General features: G+C 44.6%; 1 protein-coding gene across 2 annotated transcripts in view; it reads left to right on the forward strand.

The window, feature by feature from the left end:
• The window catches only part of UBR1 (ubiquitin protein ligase E3 component n-recognin 1), a 178,909-nt gene that overhangs the window by 39,530 nt on the left and 114,111 nt on the right, over positions 1–25,268 (forward strand). For both annotated transcript variants that reach the window (XM_077261471.1, XM_077261479.1), the window contains exons 5-6: positions 569–696; positions 1,586–1,727. In XM_077261471.1, the coding sequence (XP_077117586.1) occupies positions 569–696; positions 1,586–1,727 (270 nt within the window). The remainder of the gene's footprint in view (positions 1–568; positions 697–1,585; positions 1,728–25,268) is intronic.

Raw genomic sequence — 25,268 nt, forward strand, 5'->3', positions numbered from 1 at the left:
CTTGGAATAGAAGATAAAATTTAGAATATTCTTTCAACAATATCTGATAAATAGCTTGGGCCGGTTTCACATTAGCGTTTTGAGGAGCTGCGGAGGGCTGCGGACTTCCTCCGTGAAGGCCCGCCCTCTGCTGCACCTCCGCCGCAAGCTCCGCCTACTCCTGCATGCGGCCTGCGTACTTATCTTTAACATTAGGTACGCAGGTCATGCGGCTGTATGCGGATGCTTCCGCATGCGTCGTTTTGACGATGTGGCGACCAGCGTAGGATGCAGCTTGTTGCAATTTTCTTTTCCTCTGCATCGTCAAAACGATGCATGCGGAAGCATCCGCATACAGCCGCACGACCTGCGTACTCAATGTTAAAGATAGGTACGCAGGCCACATGCAGAAGTAGGCGGAGCTAGCGGCAGAGGTGCAGCCAAGGGCGGGGCTTCACGGAGGAAGTCCGCAGCCCCTTAAAACGCTAGTATGAAACTAGCCTGAGACCAGTCATCCAGAAAGTGTACTAATCCAGCACCCTGTAGCCCATGTAGTAATTATAGCTGAATTATATATTGTGTCTTTCAGGATACTGGATTTCGCTTGACTGACCAGCTTTTATCCCATACAAGGAAATTGTTTCCCGTCGTCATCCAGTACATTGTGGACATGCTGATCAAGGAAAACCAGACTCTTCCGATTTACCTTAAAACTGGGTAACGCGCAGATACTCCCTCGAGAACCCACTTGCCTTTTTAGCCCCTACTATTCCACAATATCTTGCGACTACTTAATGTTTCCAGAACATTCATTTTATATACAAGTTTATAATAAATATACTTGAATACAGAGTGCCTTGAAAAAGTGTTCATATCGGCTGCCCAGCATGGGAAACCAGATCCCCAACAAAGAGTGAATGGGAGAGTCAGGGATCAGTGGATATAGGAGGGATGTAATGTATTGGTACAACATGGATAAAGGCAATAACCAAATTTTCACAAAAGCAGAAGGTAAATGCCAGAGGCATGGATATGTGGCTACATAAGAAACTGCCGTACAGATGGGGGATTGATGATTCACGCTTCTCATTGTGCAGAGTTCCAAGCCTGGCATGTCCAATGATGAGACTTTTATGACATTCCTGCTCCTCTGGGAAATTAAATCTGCAAATTGTTTCTTTAGAAACTAAAAGGACTAGAACTCTAGTGCCACCTATTGGAAGCAGCGATCCTTTTAATGAGCCTTGCAATATGACTTGGGATATAAGCCAAACCAGAATCTCATTTTGTAGACAGTGTTTTGGGGTGTTGCCCCTCATTAGTGCAAAGTATGACATCTGAGCTTACATCCTTCTGCATATAATTTTGAATATCCGAGCACGTCTTTGTTTGCCCAAGTCAAACCGTTCAGTCCCCTTTTTTGTTATCTAAGGGTAAAATAAGGACATTTCTGGTCCAGGAGCGTGTGCAGCCTTAAGGCACAACTGTTGCTACACAAAACCAAGGGAAGGATAGAGGTCTTTGAAGGTGCAGTGGCTTCAACTACTATTTGTGACTGCATATAATGACCTGAGTAGTCCTGACCAACCTCATTTCTCCTCTGCAGCCCAAACAAGCCAGAACTTTACTACTGTGTGGTGTACAGCGATGAATACCACACCAATGATCACTTTATCTACAGTCTGCAAAGGTCCTTGGGCAGTGACCTGAAAGAGGCTCAGACATTAACCCATGCAGCTGAAAGAGAGGTCAGTGGATGTTTTATTCTACACTAGTAACATTATAAACTTTTAGGCTGTGTTAACACTAGGTGGTTTTTTGGCGTTTTTTTTTTTTCCCTGCAGCAAAACCTGATGTCTGGACAGTAAATAAGGTGCGACAAAAACTGAAACACTGATATTTGTGCTGTTTTTTTGTTTTTTTTTCCTGCGGTTTTGGCATGCTACATTTTTCTTGTGCATGCTGATAAAGTTTTAGTAGAGGGGAAAAATATCATTCTATTTAATCATGTTTTGGCAAACCTGATACCTTTTGTTTTTTGGTGCTTATTTTCACCGTTTTTTTTTTATTACCCATTATTTTCAGTGGGTGAAATTCTGGAAGTAACATGCTCTATTCTGCAAAATCCAGGCAAAGCACAAAATACTGATTGAAAAAAACCAAGCTGTGTGCATGAGATTTCTGAAATGTCATAGACGTTGCTGGTACTGTTAAACAAAGCTGAAAACTTGCATTAAAAAAGCATCGAAAAATATCAGTGTGAACATAGCCTTAATGTTAGGTGGTGTGTGTGTGTGTGTGTGTGTGTGTGTGTGTGTGTTTTTTTTTTAGGAATAGCCATTTCTCAGTTGCAGTATTGTTAAAAAAAAAAAAAAAAAAAAAAAGCGAGCCAAACGTGAGCTTTACTTTGTTTTTTCCAGGCCTCCACCTCAACTTACTGTTTATTATCGTCCGTCACATTTACAGTGCCGCAGCCAATTAGCGAGCACATCGTCTTGTACCTGTCAACTTTCCGCTGAGGTGCTGTCTGCATGATCTCAGCGCTGTAGGCAATAGCAGATTGAGCACTGGTCCCAAGGGAGGTGAGAAAAGCCTTTTTGAAAATCTGAAATTAACCCCTTAACGACCGCCGATACGCCGGTAGTTGAGGGTACTTAAACCACAGCGTTAATTAATGGCACTGTGGAAAAAGTGTATAGCCCCCCAGAGTCAGATTTTCTCAGGGATCTCTGCTGCCGGGGGTAACCGAGACCCCAAAGAACATGATCCGGGTCGTTTTTTACCGTCACCTGTTTTGCGATCGCTGTAATTGACCGTATACCGGCGATCGCAAAAAAAAAAAAAAAAGTCCGCTGAGCCATTTTAATTTCAGTCCACCGATGTGATCACACATCAGAGGACAGATGAATGGGGTCCTCGTTCGCCCCCCGACACCTACCAGTGTCTCCCGGTGCTCCTCGGCCCTCCTGCTTCCCCCGATGGGCGCCGCCATCTTTTTCCGGGAAGAAAATGGCGAGCGCATGCGCAGTGCGCCCGCCCAGATCTGCTGGTCGGCACCAGGCAAAAATAGGAAGATATTTCCTATTGGTTCATTTTGGTCACTATGATGGACCCTATCACCGTGATCAAAATAAAAAAAAATAGTAAATAACCCCCCCCCCCCATCACCCCCTTAGTTATGGGTCATTTCGTGTCAAGTGGACCAGTGGTCCCCAGTCGACCTTTTTGCTGAAAATTTATAAGGATGTACATGTATGTTTGAAAAGAGGTTCTGTAAATTTTTAGGGCCAGATCTCAAATACATTGGCCACTGTTGACCTTTCACTGGAGGTTCCACCAAGCCTGCGGCTTCAGCTAAGAGGATTTTCCAAACTTTGGCACATAGCCATTAGAGTTCTATACTGGCTATGATGCTGAAATTTGGCATACTAGCTCAACTTTTGCTGCTAAACACGATAAAATTATTACCGGCTATGACAAAACAATATTTGGGCCGCAATTTTGTGTCAAAGTAGCTTGAAAAACGCGTCGCATAAAATTTATGCCAAACTTTGCCCATATATAACTCAAGACCAAAGACCAATAGTAACTGGTGCTTTGCCCTGTACACCAAACATCTACATGACTTTGCATTGCTGCAATATCACGGTCAAAGCATATGTATTTGTGGAAATATTCACACCCACATATGATGAAAAACTTAAAAAAACTGAATTTTACCTATTTTTAGGTCAAATTTCTCAAAAAGGGTACCCCAAAAATATATTAATTCTGATATCATTAGAAAGAGCACATTTTTCTCTACAAGGATCATTGTTTGTTTTTTTGGAGTCTCTCACTTTAAGAAATGAAAAATGCCACTGAACATGGTGTTATTTATTAATATGCAATGAATGGTAACTGCACTATTCAAACCCTTGCGTTGGTCCATGGTGGTTATACCACAACCAATTCCCTAAGAATTGGTATTCTAATCCTATTAAGAATTGTAATAATGCTGTCTTTCGAGAATTGGCAGCCCCATCGCCTAGGAGCCATGGCCGATAGCCGTGCAAGGCGAGCCTCGGGCGGTCTCTTTATTGCAGGTTCCGAAGCCTGAGGGTGGATGTCTTTGCCTAGGAACCCAAGCCTAATATTGGGTATCTTTTGTTGGTTCCCAAGCCATAATGTTCAGTCTAAGTCGTCTGGAACTGTTGCTGAATTTGCAACATAATCGGTTCAGAGAAGCTGTATTGTCAGCCCATTGCTGTCTAAAAAGGTCCAAATCTTGGCATTGGCACCTAAAAGTTGGTCCATTAAGGCTATATCAGACGAATTCGGTGTCTCTGAACGAATGGTCAAACAAGCTCGAAAGCTTAAATGTGAACATGGGATCTTAGCCTTACCTAGAATCAAGTGTGGCAAGAAAGTTTCTGAGGAAGTGAAGAAAAAGGTGCAGGCATTTTTTGAGGATGATGAATTCAGTCGAATGTGCCCTGGTACAAAAGACTATGTATCAGTGCGAATAGCAGGAGAAAAAAAGCAGATGCAAAAGCGACTATTACTGAGCAATATGAGGGAAATGTTTGTTGCCGATTGGGATCGGAATGGCCCTCAAATTGGATTTTCCAAGTTTTGTGAGCTTCGGCCAAAGTGGTGTGTAACCGTTGGATCTGCTGGAACACATTCAGTTTGTGTGTGTACCATTCACCAAAATGTCAAACTAATGCTTGCAGCATGCCCAATCAATGATGACTACAAAGAGCTCATATGCAAAATGGTCTGTGGAATTGAATCCAAGGACTGTATGCTTGGCCGTTGTGATAAATGCCCGGGTCCTGAAGTTTTAAAAGAATTTCTATTCAATGTGTTTGTCAACAGTGACCCTGAAGATATTATTGAGTTCAAACAATAGATTCACACTGATCGAGACACGCTTGATACCAAACAACTGACTATAGAAGATTTAATTGAAGAATTGGTTTTGAAAATTTCTTAACTTTGTAGCCATCACTACATCGCCAAGCATCAAAGTTGCTATCTGAAATCGTTGAAGGAAAATCTGAGACCTGGAGAGCTTGTGATCCTTATGGACTTTGCTGAAAATTACTCATTTATTGTTCAAGATGCCATTCAAGGTTTCCACTGGGAAAATAGTCAAGCTACACCCATTTGTAATTTACTTCAAGGAGTTAAATGGTGAAGCTGCGCAGAACATCAGCTTGTGCATAATCAGTGATTGCTCACAACATGACACAGTTGCAGTCCACACTTTCTTAACAGTAATTGTGGAGTATCTCAAGACTCTCATCTATGGGATTCGTCATATCCACTACTTCAGCGATGGATCTGCAGCCCAGTACAAAAATTTCAAAAATGTTCTCAACTTGTGCCACCACAATGCTGATTTGAATATCAGCGCTGAATGGATTTTTTTTGGTACCAGTCATGGAAAGTCACCCTGTGATGGGATTGGAGGGACAGCAAAGAGGTTGGCAGCTCGTGCCAGTCTTCAACGCCCAACTGAAAACCAAATACTGACCCCAGTGGATTTATTCAACTTTTGGAATGAGCAACTGCATGGAATCAAGTGTTTTTGTTTTTTTTTGTTCCAAAAGAAAAAAATTGACGAAATACGGGTAGTTCAAGAGGAAAGGTTCAAAGATGGACATACAATTGCTGGAACAAGAGAAAATCACCAGTTTGTGCCACTTGATGACAAAAAGATTCGCATTTCAAGGGTGTCAAATGACCCATCATCTTTCATTGCCTATGTAGATAGATCTGTCAGATCAGAAATGCCTTTTGTGCCAATTGCAAACCTCCAGCCAGGGCAATACATTGCCTGCATTTACGATAGGAACTGGTGGATTGGAAATATTTCTGAAATTTCTGTCGACTAGCATGATGCATTAATAAATTTTATGCATCCTCATGGACCAGCTAGCTTCTTTCACTGGCCTGTGAGAAATTATACATGCTGGATTCCCGAGCAGTCAATCATTGCAATAATTCCAGCACCAGCTGCAACATTAATGGGCCGACAATACAGCTTCTCTGAACCGATTATGTTGCAAATTCAGCATCAATTCCAGACCACTTAGACTGAACATTATGGCTTGGGAACCAACACAAGATACCCAATATTAGGCTTGGGATCCTAGGCAAAGACACCCACCCTCAGGCTTCGGAACCTGCAATAAAGAGACCGCCCGAGGCTCGCCTTGCACGGCCATGGCTCCTAGGCGATGGGGCTGCCAATTCTCGAAAGACAGCATTATTACAATTCTTAATAGGATTATAATACCAATTCTTAGGGAATTGGTTGTGGTATAACCACCATGGACCAACGCAAGGGTTTGAATAGTGCAGTTACCATTCATTGCGTATTAATAAATAACACCATGTTCAGTGGCATTTTTCATTTCTTAAAGTGAGAGACTCCAAAAAAACAAACAATGATCCTTGTAGAGAAAAATGTGCTCTTTCTAATGATATCAGAATTAATATATTTTAGGGGTAACCTTTTTGAGAAATTTGACCTAAAAATAGGTGAAATTCGTTTTTTTTTTAAAGTTTTTCATCATATGTGGGTGTGAATATTTCCACAAATACATATGCTTTGACCGTGAAATTGCAGCAATGCAAAGTCATGTAGATGTTTGGTGTACAGGGCAAAGCACCAGTTACCATTGGTTTTTGGTCTTGAGTTATATATGGGCAAAGTTTGGCATAAATTTTATGCGACGCGTTTTTCAAGCTACTTTGACACAAAATTGCAGCCCAAATATTGTTTTGTCATAGCCGGTAATAATTTTATCGTGTTTAGCAGCAAAAGTTGAGCTAGTCAGCATCATAGCCAGTATAGAACTCTAATGGCTATGTGCCAAAGTTTGGAAAATCCTCTTAGCTGAAGCCGCAGGCTTGGTGGAACCTCCAGTGAAAGATCAACAGTGGCCAATGTATTTGAGATCTGGCCCTAAATATTTACAGAACCTCTTTTCAAACATACATGTACATCCTTATAAATTTTCAGCAAAATCGGAGAAGGTCGAGTGGGGACGATTTTTAAAACTGGTCCACTTGATGTGGAATGACCCTTATGATTAAAACGTTTTAAGCTTCTGTGAAGCAGTTGGGGGTTCAAAGTGCTCATCACACATCTAGTAAAGTTCCCTAAGGGGTCTAGTTTCCAAAATGATGTCACTTGTGGGGACTCTCACTGTTTAGGCACATCAGGGGCGCTCCAAACGCGACATGGCGTCTGATCTCAGTTCCAGCCAATTCTACATTGAAAAAGTCAAACGGTGCTCCTTCCCTTCCAAGCTCTGCCTTGCGTTCAAACAGTGGTTTACCCCCACATATGGGGTATCGGCGTATTCAGGAGAAATTGCACAACAAATTTTGTAGTTCATTTTCTCTTTTTACACTTGTGAAAATAAAGAAATTGGTTCTGAAGTTTAAAAAAGAAAAAAAAGTTAAATGTTGGGGGCGTGGCTATGTAAGCCAAGAGAGAGGACACACTTCGTGAGAGCTCCGGCCATCCTGAACATAATTCTGCCATAAAACCCCCTGACTCACCGATTGCACCGGCTGGAACGGTGCTCTTGGGACCTCAGGAGACCGGCGATCCCCAGAAATAGCGGTTCTGGAGCCCTGAGACGTCGGGCGGTGAAGCGGCCTGGACGGGCGGTAAAAAGCCCCTGGGCTGCGGTGGCCATCTTGGACGCGTGTGCCAGCAGGCAGGACGAGGTGCCGGCGGTTATCGGAGCCGGGTGCATTCCCCCTGCAAGCGGCGGAGCGTTCCCTCTGGAGGCAGCGGACAGCGGCAGATACCGATACAGAGTGGGAGCGCTGTGGAACGCTGAACTACAGGTGCTGGGTCTGGGGTGGCCGGCGGCGCCTAGGGAGACGGCAGCCATCACTGCAGCGCATTCTCCAGCAGCGAGGAGAGCGGCGCTATACAGCAAGATCGCAGTATAACACAGGAGGTGATTACATTATTGAAATAATAAAGGGGTAGTGCGGTGTGATGCCCTGGAAGATTGGGCCCTGCACCCCCCTTATGTGAAAAACTCCTGTCTGTACCACAAACTTTGAAGGGATTAACCCCTTCCTCCCTGCTGCTCTGCCTGTGGAAGCTGTGGGCTGCTCTGGGGCACAGTGCCTAGGTGGATCCTGAGCTGCTGCTCCTGTGAATATCTGCTGATCCCATTGTCTGATTGGTGATCTCTCTGGGATCTACTCCAGTGTTTAATTTTGCCTTCTGTACCGTGGACTCTAGGGGGATTGACCCCTTCCTCCCTGCTGTGCTGCCTATGGAGGCTATGGGCTACTTTGGGGCATAGTGCCTGGGTGAACCCTGAGCTGCTGCTTCTGTGAATATTTGATAATTCTCTTATTTGACTGGTGATCTCCCTAGGATCTAACCCTGAATTTAACTTTACCAGATCGGCTACTGGAGAATAGACTAGCTATAACTATAACTGCGTGATCCTTCTGAGGGGTCCTTCTGCCAACCGCCATGCAACACTCTAAAGGAGCGGGGGCTGCCGAGAAATTAAAGAAATATTCCAGAGAAAGCACCCCTGATAATGTGCGCACTCTCAGAAATAATTCCACGCAGCACCAACGGAAAAACTGGTCACCTGGCAGTAATGAGGAGGGAGAGCAGGACGAACTAACTCTCAAACAAGCGTCTGAGCAACTGATGCAGGCCATTTCCCTCACAAGATCCTCTCTTACTGAGAAAATAGAGGACGTACATACTGAAGTTGGTCGCTTGCGACATGACATGCAGGCTATGAGAGGGCGCATCTCGGAGGTTGAAACAAGAGTGTCTCAGATAGAGGACACCATTTCCCCTATGGAAGCCAAGTTATCAAAGGCCACCGGGTCCGTGAACGCATGGAAACAAAAGGCAGATGATTTGGAAAATAGACTGCGCCGTAATAACATTCGAATAATTGGCCTGCCGGAGCGCACGGAGGGCCAGCAGCCTGAACAATTTCTAGAAGACTGGCTGAAAACCTCCCTGGGAGATGGGTTCTCCTCAACGTTTTCTGTGGAGAGGGCCCATAGAGTACCAACGAGGCCTCTCCCCGCTGGAGCCCCACCCCGGCCTTTCTTGGCGCGTCTTCTCAACTGCAGAGACAGAGATGCGATACTCCGCCTGGCGAGGCAGAAGGGCCCTATTAAATTCAATAACGCCACTATATCAATTTTTCCGGATTTCTCTATGGAGCTCCAAAAGCAGCGAGTTCGATTTGTGGAAGTTAAGAAGCGGCTAAGGGATAAAAACATCCTCTATTCCATGCTCTACCCGGCTCGGCTCCGTGTTGTCCATGAAGGCTCTTCCCTGTTTTTTACAGATCCGGCGGAGGTAACCGAATGGTTACGTACATACAAGGTGTCTAATGTGCCGGACTCCTGAGCAATTTCTGTTATCCAATGGCAATACAAAATGGATCTCTCCGTACAAGGTGTTGAGCTTACCAACAATACCGAACGCTGATTCCAGTGAGGGTATCCCCTTTTCTGATTGACTGTAGGAGTGACAGATTAAACTCCTCTACTGTTCAAGTTTTATTTTACTTGGGTTTTTATACCAGTTTTGACTTTTTGATGTGTTTAATAGTCGCCATTGATGATTCTGTGCTCTGCATGGTGTCCCTGATCTCTACACGAGCTATGGTGTATAATATTCCTTTTCTCAAGTGTAGCTATGGGGTCTGAGATTGTGTGTATGACTTGGAATGTGCGGGGAATTAAGACTCCCCGTAAAAAGATCAAGGTATTTTCACAAATTAAGCGATATCACCCACATGTTGTAGCACTTGTGGAGACACATCTGACCAGGGACACAGCTAAGTGTACGCAAAAGCCATGGGTGCAGTGGTCCATTCATGCATTTCACACCAGCTACTCAAGAGGGGTTTCTTTGCTAATCCATAGAAATGTTAGATGGGAGGCCAGGGAGGCAAGACGAGATCCCGAAGGTCGCTTTGTTTTTGTTTACGCTTTTATTAACACGCGGGAATACGTGATACTGTGTATCTATAACCCACCCCCAGCTAATATATCGGTTCTCCGTATGGCAATGGGATTCTCCCTAAATTATCCTGACGCTAGTATTATTTGTATGGGAGATTTTAACTTAGTCATGGATAGTTCCTTGGATAAATTGAGACTGGGGGAAGGGATGTCTGGAGGTCCGTCTATTCAATCCTCTTCTCCATTGGCACTGTTTATGGGTGGTAGCGGATGGTTGGACTTATGGAGAATTCGTCACCCTGGGATAAAGGATTACACTTGCCATTCGTCAACTAGGCGGTCTCTGTCTCGTATAGACTATATACAGGTCCTTCTCAAAAAATTAGCATATAGTGTTAAATTTCATTATTTACCATAATGTAATGATTACAATTAAACTTTCATATATTATAGATTCATTATCCACCAACTGAAATTTGTCAGGTCTTTTATTGTTTTAATACTGATGATTTTGGCCTACAACTCCTGATAACCCAAAAAACCTGTCTCAATAAATTAGCATATCAGGAGTTGTAGGCCAAAATCATCAGTATTAAAACAATAAAAGACCTGACAAATTTCAGTTGGTGGATAATGAATCTATAATATATGAAAGTTTAATTGTAATCATTACATTATGGTAAATAATGAAATTTAACACTATATGCTAATTTTTTGAGAAGGACCTGTATTTGGGTCTAGTGATTTGGCATTATGGGTAGATAGTATTGAGCATGGCAATAGGGGGATATCGGACCACAGTCCAGTTATTCTTAAACTTAAATATGGTCAACCAAATAATTTTATACCCTGGAAATTGAATCCCTTCTGGCTGAAATTAATAGATTCTAGCGATAGAACGGTGGATCAGCTGATTTGTTTCATCCTTACCCACCCAGATCCCTCAAATCTTGGTCTGTTTTGGGATACCTTAAAAGCATATCTAAGGGGATGTCTGTCCTCCACTATTTCTTATATTAAAAGAATAACGGCGGAAGGGGATGATGAGATGGAGCGACAGTTGAAGGAATCCGAGGCCGCCTATGTATCCAACCAAACTAGTGGCAACAGGGTAGCATGGCTCACTTCCCAAAGGTTATATACCCAACATATAGACACAAAATCCAAACGTAAATTGTTTTTTACCCGTCAATCATATTTCGAATTGGGGAATCAAGCCAGTAAACTATTGGCCTTTTTAGTACGCCAACACAACACATCCAATACAGTATTGCAGATTCGGGCACCTGATGGTTCATTGGTATCCTCTACTGAGGAGATCCTCCAGTGTTTTCATGATTACTATAAATCTTTATACAAGTCTGGTAGTGGTTTGGGTGTTACTGAATGTGTAGACTATTTATCGGACATAACATTCCCTTCATTAAGTCCAATTCAGCAAGCCTTTATGGAAGCTGAGTTTACTTTGGAGGAGGTTGAGCAAGCTATAGTGGACATGGCCACCGGGAAAGCCCCTGGACCTGATGGGTTCCCTATTGAGCTGTATAAGAAATATCGAGGTCAATTGACACCACTTTTATTGAAAGTACTTAGGAGTATATGGGATGGAGAGATGATGCCCGAAACATTCTATGATGCAAACATTATTGTACTTAAAAAAGAAGGGAAGGATCCTCTGGAGTGTGGATCGTATCGCCCCATATCACTAGTAAACGTAGATTACAAAATTTTCACTAAAATATTGGCCACTAGACTAAATACGCTAATATTGGACCTTATACACCCAGATCAAACTGGCTTTATGCCCGGGAAAAGTACTTCTATCAATATCAGGCGAGTCCAATCGGTGATTCAGTACAGCTCTCTAGAGCCGGACAATAGTTGGGCACTGGCATCGCTGGATACGGCCAAGGCATTTGACTCTCTCGAGTGGCCTTTCCTGTCCGCGTGTCTGCAGAAATATGGTTTTGGAGAGAAATTTATTAGGGGGATTGACACACTGTATAGGAATCCCAAGGCGCGTGTCATCGTAAATAATTCCATCTCTGATTCTTTTACATTACACAGGGGAACCCGACAGGGATGCCCTTTATCCCCAGCTCTCTTCGCTCTTGCGATAGAGGCTCTAGCAATACGTATAAGATCTTCCACGGATATTAAAGGACTAAATATTGCAGATCGTACGGATACCATTGGCCTATATGCTGATGATATGATAATATTTATGGATAAAATAGAAGAAACTCCTGCCACAGGTGATAGCAACCATAGATAAATTTAGCAAATTTTCCGGCCTATATATAAATTGGGATAAATCTGCCCTGATGCCTCTATCTCATACTTCGGCTCCCTGTCTCGGGATTCCTACGTCGCTACCTGTGGTTTCCAACTTCAAATATCTGGGTATTTATATGTCTCAATACAGTCGGTTAGACCTACAACAAAATATTTCCCCACTGCTAGATTTGGTCAAGTCTAAATTTATAACCTGGAGTAGACTCCCCCTCTCTGTCGCAGGCCGCATTAATTTAATTAAGATGATACTGCTTCCCAAACTCAATTATTGCTTTCAGCATAGTGCTGTACCAATTCCCAAGTCATTTTTCGCAAAATTAAATTCCTTAATCACATCCTTTATATGGGGAAAGGCCAGACCCAAACTCAAACTATCTATTTTACAGAGACCCAAAAAAGGGGGTGGGGCGGCTTTACCAGACCTCTATTTATACTACCTTGCCGGGCAGGCTAAGGCGATAAGTAAGTGGATGCCTAATAGTTCCCTACCTAATTCTGAGAGTCACTTAATTCATTCTGCCCGGATTGATTGCCCACTGGGATTTTTAGAGATGGAGAAAGTTGGTACCTGTCGTCTGTTACCTATGCTCAGGCTGGCGAGATTAATATGGAGACAATTAAAAAGAATTATTAAATTTATGGATGTCATAGCCGAGATGCCACTATGGAACAATGGTTATATACCTGAATTACTAAATCGCCCATCCACTGATTTCTGGGTCTCCCATGGTGTTCTCTCGGTGAGCGATGTGCATAGCCAGGGGATTTTTGTATCCTTTGAACAACTGCGAAATAATTACAACATCCCTAGGTCTCAATTCTTCAGGTATTTACAACTAAGGTCGGCTTTTCAGTCACACATACGAAGTGTAGGTACGGATCGGGCGATCTCTTCTTTGCTTTTAATAGGTATCCTTAAATCGCAGGGTCCTCAAGGACTCATATCCTCTCTATATACATATCTTATATCCATGGGAGATGGGTCTGTCATCAATTCTGTCAAGGGGAAATGGGAGGAATTCCTTCCCGATGTACTGGGAGAGGAATGGGAGGATATTCTTGAGTCTTCAACTAAAGTGTCCCCTTCAATCAATAATAGAATGACCCAGTTATATATCATATATCAGGCCTATTTAACCCCGACGCGACTCTTTAAAATGGGCCGCTTACATTCGTCAGATTGTTTGCGTTGTCATGGGCCTGATGCTGATTTTCTTCATATGATTTGGAGGTGCCCTGTAGTTCTTCATTATTGGAGGGAAGTAACAACATTACTAACATCGTTATTGTCGATCCCTGTCCCGCTTGAACCGTTAACCTGTTTGTTCGGGGTGTGGGACACGGAGATCTGGGATCATTATACTGGGATCTTTCTCCGAGAGACGCTCTTTTTGGCAAGGAAGGTATTGGCGTTAAGATGGATGGGTGGCTCCCCCCCGACCCTTAGAGTCTGGATTGATCTGGTGAATTCAATTATCCCATATGAAAAAACAATGTATCAAAATAGAGGATGTCCAGGTAAATTTGAGAAGATATGGGGCAGATGGAACTCTTCTTGCCATACTCTATAGTCTGCACTGACTGGACATCTATATAGGAGGATGGGCTCGTGGTTTTGGGGACATTGCTTGTAGAGCGGGATTTAAATCTGTTTTCTTTTGGCGACTTACTGTTACTGTTAGTGGTTAAAGTTGTTAAGTTGTATGATAGATATTTTTCTTATAAGGAAATGATGATTTACCATGCACATTTCATTACCTTTGTAACTTCTGATATGATGTCGTTTTACAACTATTTGTACTTCGTGGTATAATTGATGATAATTACAAATGTGTGCATTGTTTGTTTATACTGAACTAATAAACGAATTTAAAAGAAAAAAAGTTAAATGTTAATTTTTCTCCTTCGCCTCATTGGGGGACACAGACCGTGGGTGTATGCTGCTGCCACTAGGAGGCTGACACGAAGTGAAACAAAGAAAGTGATCTCCTCCCCTGCAGTATACACCCTCCTGCTGGCTCTCAGCTAACCTGTTCTTGCTTAGTGTCTGTAGGAGGCACTTGGGTCTGGTTCAGACCCCAACCTTTTTATTTTATTTTTTACTTTTCTGTAAATTTTTATTTTTTAATTAACGTAGTGAAGGTGGCGACGGATCCTTTCAAGGTTCCGATCTCCCCCGAAGCATCAACAGGCTAGCACGCTGAGTATACCTCCCCGTACCCTCTTCTGCGATGTGGGAAGCCATACCTGAGCTCACTTCAGGGGCGACTGTTCCTTCGAGTCCCGATCTCCCCACACCAGCAGCAGGCGACCACATGGAGTGTCGCCTCCATGTACCCTCTCCTGGAACCAGGCCTAATGCCGGACAACTGGCCCTGTTCACCCGGGGACTGAACTCCGTGGATGTACAGAGGCCTCTCTCTATGGCGTCCGAGCAGCCCCCACTGTCCCACCGCTGTGAAAGCGTATGGCACAAGGAGGCGGACGGTTCCTCTCCACCTCCCTAACAAAGGGATGATGGATCGAGGTTTACACACTTATCCCCTGCACCGTCCATGCGGCACAGAACAGCGCTGAAACCCACATTGATGAGGACTCTGGCTCTGCTCTAGACTACGCAGTGTCCCTCAAAAGGAGACTAAACTCCCTCGTAGATCATTTGCCATTCAGTCCAGATAAGCGATTCACTGGACAGAAGCCTCTACGTGGGATGCCATGCCTGGTCTAATTTTTAAGGGCGACGGGTCCTTTAAAGGGCACCGATCTCCCCACACCATCAACAGACGAGCACATGGAGTGTCGCCTCCATGTATACTCTACTGCATCCAGACCTAATGCCAGACAACCTGCCCTGTCCACCCGGGGACCTGAACTCTGGGGATGTACAGATTTGGTGTCCGAGCACCTCCCTTTGCATCACCACTATTTAGCGGATAATGCAAGAAGGCGGATGATTCCTCTCCACTTCCCTGTTAAGAGGATGGTGGATCGAGGGTTCCTAATTTTCTACTCTGCACCGTAAAAAGAGAGCGACGATGGCAAGAGACGGCTTTTTCCTGACCTGCTGGATGCAGCCTCGCATTCTGCCACTTGGCAGACTAACCGGCTAGAATCTCTTGTGGTATACCTACCAGTATTCCTGCCCGATGTATCATCAATTAAAAATACCACGGACTGTCGGATAGCAAATCTGGTTCGTTCTATCTTGCGGCTTCGGGTTCAGCACTCTACCCTTCCTTCGCCACATGGGTTGCTTGAGCAATGATCTCCTGGTCAGAGACCTTAACTACTTCGATTCACACACGTAACCTTTCCCCAAAGACAGTACAGCTGTCCAATCAAATCTTCTGAGCGGGAGACTAACAAGGGATCGTATTTTTTTACAGACCCAACCAGCAGTGGAAGGGTTGTCCAGGACAGTCTAGATCTGAGGGATCTTGGTTCCAAAAAGGGGGAATGAAAAGTAACACCGATCCTGGACCTCAAACTTCGAACAACCTTTGACAAGGTCCTCCTTTTTCAGATGGGGTTCCTCCGCTCAGCCATTACTTCAACAGAAAAAGGAGTTTCTGGCATCCATCGACATTCGGGATTCTTACCCTCACATTCCTATTTTTCCCCTCTACAAAAATCCCTTCGCCTTTCCATTCGCGAACAGCATTTTCTGTTGTCCTGTTCCTCTGGCACCCTAGTAGCGTGGTTGTCCGGCCCTATTTGGTCGACTTTCTAGCTGCTCTTCCAGGACTATGCTGAGTCGTCTATATCACTTGCGATACCCTCTCACCTGGGCTAGCAGCTAAACTTAGACAAGTTTTCCTCATTTCCAGCCCAGCAGATCCTTTTTGAGGATGGTCCTGCACACTTCCAGAAGGATGGTAATTCTCGCTCGAGTCTAGGTCGTGGCCCTTCATCAGGGAGCTCGCGCACTTGATCACTCATCCCTCAGTTCATTCGATTAGCTAGGAGGGTTCTGAGGAAAAATGGTGACGACAATGGAAGCAGTTTACTTTGACTTGCTGAAAACGAGCGGAGCAATCAGGCTTTCAAAGGGTAGTCTCTGAGCTCCTTCCTCATCCAGGGCCTTCTCCTGGTCCAATGGTTATTGGTGATTACCAATGCCAGTCTTCCAATCATTGCTCTGGGGATCCGAACGGTACGGCTAAGTCAAAAAAATCACAGAGAAAAAAGCAGAGATGGTTACCTGCTGAAGCCTCCAAACAAATGCACCAGCAGGGCGCATCGGACCCGATAAATGATGGCAACAACACAGGTGCAAAAAATACCGATGAAACAACCACTTTCAATCCAGTATTGGTTGTTTGGCATTAATGCACAAAAAGATAAGCGATAATAGTCTGTATGTGGCATTGTTCACACAAGCAATGCAGAGCATCTTGTCTACAGCCTATTACTAACGCACATACAGGCGGGCTGCCCAGTGCTACAAAATGCATGCTGTGTGAACAGAGGCCTACAGTTTACAGATTTTTTTTTGTCAATTTTCTGGAGGATTTTTAAGTCCTCTTTGTGCGTCTGTGAGCTTTTACTCAATGTTTAGCGTTAGGACTGGCAAAAATGTAAGGACCCTTGACGTGGGTTGCCGGCTTACGTATTGAGGCCCCAATATAAACTAATTCCTTACATACATTATGTGGGTTTTTTTGCACTTTATCTTGCAGGGCGCAGTCGGACCAAGATGGCTCTGTAAACTGTAGGCCTCTGTTCACACAGCATGCATTTTGTAGCACTGGGCAGCCCGCCTGTATGTGCGTTAGTAATAGGCTGTAGACCAGATGCTCTGCATTGCTTGTTTGAACAATGCCACATACAGACTATTATCGCTTATCTTTTTGTGCATTAATGCCAAACAACTAATACTGGATTGAAAGTGGTTTTCATCGGTATTTTTTGCACCTGTGTTGTTGCCATCATTTATCGGGTCCGATGCGCCCTGCTGGTGCATTTGTTTGGAGGCTTCAGCAGGTAACCATCTTTGCTTTTTTCTCTGACTTTTGTCAATTTTCTGGAGGATTTTTAAGTCCTCTTTGTACGGCTAAGTCAAGCGCCATGGCCGAGGTACCTCACTTTCTCTGATGGGCCGAGATCTATCATTCGGTGATCTCGGCAGTACATATCCCTGGAGTAGAACAGTGGGCGGCAGACATATTCAGCCGTCAGGGTTTCTCCTCAAGTGTGGGAACTTCACCCGGAAGTCTTCCATCAGATCTGCCTTCACTGGAGTACTCCAGATGTAGGTCAGATGGCGTCCAAATTGAACACCAATGTACTCCAGTTCATGGTTTGGCCTCGACATTCAAGACCATCGCAGTGCATGCTCTGTTCTTCCATGGTACAAATTTCCATAACCCCTCTTTCACTACTTCCGAGATCTTTTTGGAAGCAGGAAGGGCCCCATTGATCCTGGGAGATCCGCACTGACCATGTCAGGATTTCCCGTTTGCAGTACTAGTATTTTTCCATCTTATTGCAACAAAACTGCAAATATGGACTTCCTCGCAGGGAGTCTTCACCTGTGGTTCTTCCCTATTGCATACCGTTAGATCTTTGGGACCTTAATGGTCCTGGGGGTCTTACAGTAGACTCCTTTTTTGATCCAGACAGATTTTACGATCAGGGAAGTTTGCTCCCTTTCTTCTCTACGATCTTGTCATCCTGATGAGTCTTCAGAGCTTGCCGCTCTGTTCTTTCAGACTTTTTTCCTTATTACCATCAAGGCAAGGTTGTCCTCAGGCCATCCCCTTCCCTTGTTACCAAGGTGGCATTGTATTCCCACTGTTACAGGGGCATCGTCCTTCCTTCATCTCTTTTGGCTCCAGTCCACAAAACTGAATGGGTTCTCCATAATCTGGAAGAAGTGAGTGCTCCAAGTAGGTACGTATCGAGGACGGCGTCCTTCCTAAGGTTGGTCGCTTTATTTGGGCTTCCTGACTGTAAGGCTAGGTTCACATTGCGTTAGGGCAATCCGTTAAGCGCATAGCACTAGCGGATTGCGCTAACGCAATGTTTCTTTAGCGTTCGCGTTCATCGTTCCCGCTAGCACAGATCCCCGATCTGCGCTAGCGAGGACCGGACCTCGGACGCACTTCGGAGGATGCAAGCAGCGTCCAAGGGACGTCACAAAAGAACGGCACATCGCTAGCGTGTGCCGAAAATGGCATGCGCTAGCGATGCGCTACAGAGACAAATCACATTGCTGTCAATGGGTGCGCTAACGGACCCGTTGCACGGCGTTAATTGCAACAATTTTGCCGTGCAACGCAGTCTGTTAGCGTTAACCCATTAACGTAATGTGAACCTAGCCTAAGAAGAAGGCTTCCTGATGGTCACAGGAAGTGTTTAGCCGTTTCATCGGCCATGTTAGCCTGGTGAATTCGTTTCACCATCCAGGAGTCCTTCCTTGCTAGATGTCAGCCTATCTCCCTGTCAGAGGGCTCTAGGCACCAGACGTCGGCAAGCACGGCTGCAAGCTTGCGGATTCGTCGAGTCCGCATGCATTCTTGAAGCACTATAATTCCCACACTTCCACAGATGTGAGTGTGGGCAGGTGGACTCTGCAGGCTGCGGTGGCACACTTGTAAGTAGCGGTTAAACAGGGCCTGATCTGATGTTGTCCCCACACAGGGACTGCTTTGGGACGTCCCATGGTCTGTGTCCCCCAATGAGGCGAAGGAGAAATGGGATTTTTGTGAACTCATCGTAAAATCCTTTTCTCCGAGCCATTCATTGGGGGACTTTAATCTATCACTTTTTGAAATATCAAATTGCTACTTAAAGGTGTTGTCTGGAATACTTTTAAAATTGATTGCCTATCCTTTTAGTATAGGTCATTAGTGTCTGACCAGTGGGGGGTAGGCCAAAAGCCCGGAACACCCGCCGGTCAGACCACATCCCCACTGGTGTCTGGAGTTCACAGCATAGCTCCCCGTCAATGGAATAGTGGCCATGGCCGGGTACTGCATATCCACCTCCTATTGACTTGTGTAGGGGGGCGGATGTGCTGCAGCTACTATAGTCGACAGAGCTGATCAGTTCTGGCTGACACGGTGAACTGCTGATCAGACATTGATGACCTATCCTAAGGATAGGCTATCAGTTAAGTCCCGGACAACCTCTTTAACCTTTGGAAAGAAAGCAGTTCTGCTATACTGGTTAAGTGTTATTCTCATGAACCCTAATTTTTTTTATCATACATTTTAGAAAAACATCCGTTGCTATTTACCCACAAAAGATTTTTGTTACCAAAGTGATGCAACATTTTGTCTTTCCTATTATATAATTAGCATTATACAGGGAGCTAGCTCTCACCTTCAAAAGCAAGATTGTGTGGAAACATCTCGGGAAACCTCACAGAAGTACTATAGCTTTGTGATTAGATTATTGAAGCTCCGTTCCTGGAAATTACGTGAGACAAAGTTAGTGATTAAAAGCAATAACTGATGGGTTTGGAGGCATTTGTCTCTACAGTCCCAATGTTCCATGGAGTAGGGAATTTACTGATGTAACAGCCTTTGCTGATAAGCTCGGTTTTCGGAGTGCAATTAGTTCACTGGCGAGTTGGGCAATGGAGAACCCGAGAAACCTTACAACTCTGTAACTGAAAATAGTTGAGTCCTTGTAAGATGCAAGGGGTAATAAACCATTGGAGGTATTTACATCTTTGTTCGAGGTCTCCAAAATTTTTTATCAGGGCTGAGGTAGTGGACCCTCTGGGTCATGGCTTCAGAGCCCCCGAGGATGAGTGAACCAGATGAGGCCTCCCCCCTATACAGGGAGAGTTTGGGACAGACCCAAGGAGGATGAAGCCGCAACTGCCGGAGCCAAAGGGACGACTGGTGATAGCCCAAATACCCAATGAAGGATGGGGAAAAGACAGAGCTACTGAGGAGACTAGAATGGCGGGAGTACTGAACAGATGGCAGAAGCTAAGACAAAGTACTGACCGGTATAATGGAAGTACAGGCACGAGGGAACCAAGGAGACTCGACTGGCAGGAACGGCAAACACGCAGGACTGGTAAGACACAGCAGGAACACTGGACTGGCAGGAATGGGACCACAGGACAGGCAGGAGCAAAGCAGGAACACAGGACTGGCAGGAACACAGCAGGAACACAGGACTGGCAGGAACACGGCAGGAACACAGGACTGGCAGGAACACGGCAGGAACACAGGACTGGCAGGAACACGGCAGGAGCACAGGACTGGCAGGAACACGGCAGGAGCACAGGACTGGCAGGAACACGGCTGGAACTCGGGGCTGGCAGGAATACGGGAGGAACACAGACAGGCCGAGTCACAGATCAGGAAACGAGAAACGGAGCCTAGGAACCTAAGGTGACACTGGCATAAGACCAGTGAACGCAATAGACGCAAAGGCGTCAGAGCAGGGCAGATGCTGGGAAGAAGTACCCGACGGGCGCCGCCATATTGGAGGCGGAGCCGCCGGGTCACGACCTCCCAGAAGCCCTAGCGACGAGGGGAGCGCGTCTGCGGACTGGCAAAGGGACGAGCGCCGGAGAAGCAGGAAGACAGAGAGCAGGAGGGAGCATCGGGAGCGTGCCGGCCGGACAGGTAAGTATATGAAGGCGGCGTGACAATTTTGAGGAGTAGTATTGTTTTAAACTTTGTCAAAGATTTATCCAAAAAATATGCCACCACTGTGCAACCAGAAGTAGGTGAAATTGGTCAAGCCTCATCTGATTGCTTAAACCAAGTGGTAATAGCAGTCTGATGGTGCTGGGCAACCTTGTCTAATGGCATCTCTGACCCAGCTTTTTTCAAGTGCCAACATTGACAGCCGTTAGTCATTGGCCGTCCATAAACAGGCCGTTGTGAGCTAATCAAAGTCTATAAGGCACAAATGTCTTTGATTGGGGTTCTCCTTAAATTATCCTGATGCTAGTGTTATTTGTATGGGAGATTTTAATTTAGTCATGAATAATTCTCTTGATGGACTAAGATTGGATGACACGATATCTGAGGAGCCCCTGCCTCATGCTCCATCCCAACTGGCACTATTCATGGGAGGTAGCGGATGGCTGGACCTATGGAGAATGCGTCACCCTGAGACTAGGGGATACACTTGCCACTCATCTACTAGGCAATCTCTGTCTCGTATAGACTATATATTTGGATCTAGTGGGTTGGCATTGTGGGTGGATAGTGTTGAGCATGGCAATAGGGGGATTTCGGACCATAGTTCAGTTATTCTTAAATTTAAACATTGGCAACCAAATAATAGTATGTTCTGGAAATTGAACCCATTCTGGCTGAAACTAATAGATTCTAGTGATAGGACGGTTGATCAGCTGAACGGTTTCATCTCAACTCACCCGAAACCCCAAAATCTTAGTCTGTTTTGGGATACCCTAAAGGCATACCTAAGGGGCTGCTTGTCTTCCACAATCTCTTATATCAAAAGGGTGACGACGAGAGAGGATGATGAAATAGAACAACGGTTGAAAGACTCGGAGGCCGCATATATATCTAATCAAACTCGTGGTAACAGGGTTGAATGGCTTACTTCCCAGAGGCTGTATGCTCCGCATGCAGATGCTAAGTCGAAACGCAAATTATTCTTTACCCGTCAATCCTATTTTGAACTGGGAAATCAGGCCAGTAAATTCTTGGCTTTCTTAGCGCACCAACATAATACCTCTAACACAATACTGCAGATTCGTGCACTAGATGGCTCATTACTATCATCTACTGATGAAATACTTCAGTGTTTTCATGATTACTATAAATCTTTATATAAATCTAGTAGCGGCCTTGATGTTTTGAATGTTTAGATCTATCAGATGTAACGTTTCCCACATTGAGCTCAACCCAACAGGCCTTTATGGATGCTGAGTTTACCCTGGAGGATATGGAATACGCTATAGCGGATATGGCTTCTGGGAGGGCCCCTGGACCAGATGGGTTTCCCATTGAGCTATATAGGAAATAACAAGATAAACTGGCACCACTCCTATTAACCCCTTTCTGACATTGGACGTACTATCCCGTCGAGGTGGGGTGGGCCCGTATGACCACCGACGGGATAGTACGTCCAGAGCGATCGGCCGCGCTCACGGGGGTAGCGCGGCCGGGTGTCAGCTGCCTATCGTAGTTGACATCCGGCACTATGTGCCAGGAGCGGTCACGGACCGCCCCCGGCACATTAACCCCGGCACACCGCCATCAAACATGATCGCGGTGTGCCGGCGGTATAGGGAAGCATCGCGCAGGGAGGGGGCTCCCTGCGGGCTTCCCTGAGACCCCCGGAGCAACGCGATGTGATCGCGTTGCTGCGAGGGTCTCTTACCTCCTCCTCCTTGCAGGCCCGGATCCAAGATGGCCGCGGAATCCGGGTCCTGCAGGGAGGTGGCTTCACTGCGCCTGCTCAGAGCAGGCGCCGGGAAGCATAGAAAGTGCACGTCAGATCGGTGATCTGACACCGTGCACAGCAAAGTGTCAGATCACCGATCTTACACTATAACATGATGCACCCCCCTGGGGCAATGTTATAGTGTAAAAAAAATAAATAAATTCCCCCCCCCCCCCCAAAAAAAATAAATAAATAAATAAAAATATATATATATATATATATTTCCTATAAATACATTTCTTAATCTAAATTTAAAAAAAAAACAAAAGTACACATATTTAGTATCGCCGCGTCCGTAACAACCCCACCTATAAAACTATATCACTAGTTTAACCCCTTCAGTGAACACCGTAAAAAAAAAAAAAAAGCTTTATTCTCTTACCGCCAAACAAAAAGTGGAATAACACGAGATCAAAAAGACGAATGTAAATAACCATGGTACCGCTGAAAACGTCATCTTGTGCCGCAAAAAACGAGTCGCCATACAGCATCATCAGCAAAAAAATATAAAAGTTATAGTCCTCAGAATAAAGCGATGCAAAAATGATTATTTTTTTTCTATAAAATAGTTTTTATCGTATAAAAGCGCCAAAACATAAAAAAATGATACAAATGAGGTATCGCTGTAATCGTACTGACCCAAAGAATAAAACTGCTTTATCAATTTTACCAAACGCGGAATGGTATAAATGCCTCCCCCAAAAGAAATTCATGAATAGCTGGTTTTTGGTCATTCTGCCTCACAAAAATTGGAATAAAAAGCGATCAAAAAATATCACGTGCCCGAAAATGTTACCAATAAAAACGTCAACTCGTCCCGCAAAAAACAAGACCTCACATGACTCTGTGGACTCAAATATGGAAAAATTATAGCTCTCAAAATGTGGCAACGCAAAAATTTTTTTGCAATAAAAAGCGTCTTTCAGTGTGTGACGGCTGCCAATCATAAAAATCCGCTAAAAAAAACCCGCTATAAAAGTAAATCAAACCCCCCCTTCATCACCCCCTTAGTTAGGGAAAAAATTAAAAAAAAATGTATTTATTTCCATTTTCCCGTTAGGGCTAGGGTTAGGGTTGGGGCTAGGGTTAAGGTTACAGTTAGGGTTGGGGCTAAAGTTAGGGTTAGGGTTGGGGCTAAAGTTAGGGTTAGGGTTGGGGCTAAAGTTAGGTTTAGGGTTGGGGCTAAAGTTAGGGTTTGGATTACATTTACGGTTGGGAATAGGGTTGGGATTAGGGTTAGGGGTGTGTCTGGGATAGAGGTGTGGTTAGGGTTACCCTTGGGATTAGGGTTAGGGATGTGTTTGGATTAGGGTTTCAGTTATAATTGGGGGGGGGTTTCCACTGTTTAGGCACATCAGGGGCTCTCCAAATGCGACATGGCGTCCGATCTCAATTCCAGCCAATTCTGCATTGAAAAAGTAAAACCGTGCTCCCTCCTTTCCGAGCTCTCTCTTGTGCCCAAACAGGGGTTTTCCCCAACATATGGGGTATCAGCGTACTCAGGACAAATTGGACAACTTTTGGGGTCCAATTTCTCCTGTTACCCTTGGAAAAATACAAAACTGGGGGCTAAAAAATAATTTTTGTGGAAAAAAAAATATTTTTTATTTGCACGGCTCTGTGTTATAAACTGTAGTGAAACACTTGGGGGTTCAAAGCTCTCACAGCACATCTAGATGAGTTACTTAGGGAGTTTACTTTCCAAAATGGTGTCACTTGTGGGGGGTTTCTACTGTTTAGGTACATTAGGGGCTCTGCAAACGCAGTGTGACTCCTGCAGACCATTCCATCTAAGTCTGCATTCCAAATATCGCTCCTTCCCTTCCGAGCCCTCCCTTGCGCCCAAACGGTGGTTCCCCCCCACATATGGGGTATCAGCGTACTCAGGACAAATTGGACAACAACTTTTGGGGTCCAATTTCTCCTGTTACCCTCGGGAAAATACAAAACTGGGGGCTAAAAAATAATTTTTGTTGGAAAAAATTTTGGTTTTATTTTTACGGCTCTGCATTATAAACTTCTGTGAAGCCCTTGGTGGGTCAAAGTGCTCACCACACACCTCTAGATAAGTTCCTTAGGGGGTTTACTTTCCAAAATGATGTCACTTGTGGGGGGTTTCAATGTTTAGGCACACCAGTGGCTCTCCAAACGCAACATGGCGTCCCATCTGAATTCCAGTCAATTTTACATTGAAAAGTCAAATGGCGCTCCTTCGCTTCCGAGCTCTGTCATGCGCCCAAACAATGGTTTACCCCCACATATGGGGTATCGGCGTACTCAGGACAAATTGTACAACAACTTTTGGGGTCCATTTTCTCCCGTTACCCTTGGTAAAATAAAACAAATTGGAGCTGAAGTAAATTTTTTGTGGAAAAAAAAAAAAAAAAAAAAGTTAAATGTTCATTTTTATTTAAACATTCCAAAAATTCCTGTGAAACACCTGAAGGGTTAATAAACTTCTTGAATGTGGTTTTGAGCACCTTGAGGGGTGCAGTTTTTAGAATGGTGTCACACTTGGGTATTTTCTATCATATAGACCCCTCAAAATGACTTCAAATGAGATGTGTGGTCCCTAAAAAAAAAAATGGTGTTGTAAAAATGAGAAATTGCTGGTCAACTTTTAACCCTTATAA

The sequence above is a fragment of the Ranitomeya variabilis genome, chromosome 1 (genome assembly GCF_051348905.1).
Source record: "Ranitomeya variabilis isolate aRanVar5 chromosome 1, aRanVar5.hap1, whole genome shotgun sequence".
NCBI lineage: Eukaryota > Metazoa > Chordata > Amphibia > Anura > Dendrobatidae > Ranitomeya > Ranitomeya variabilis.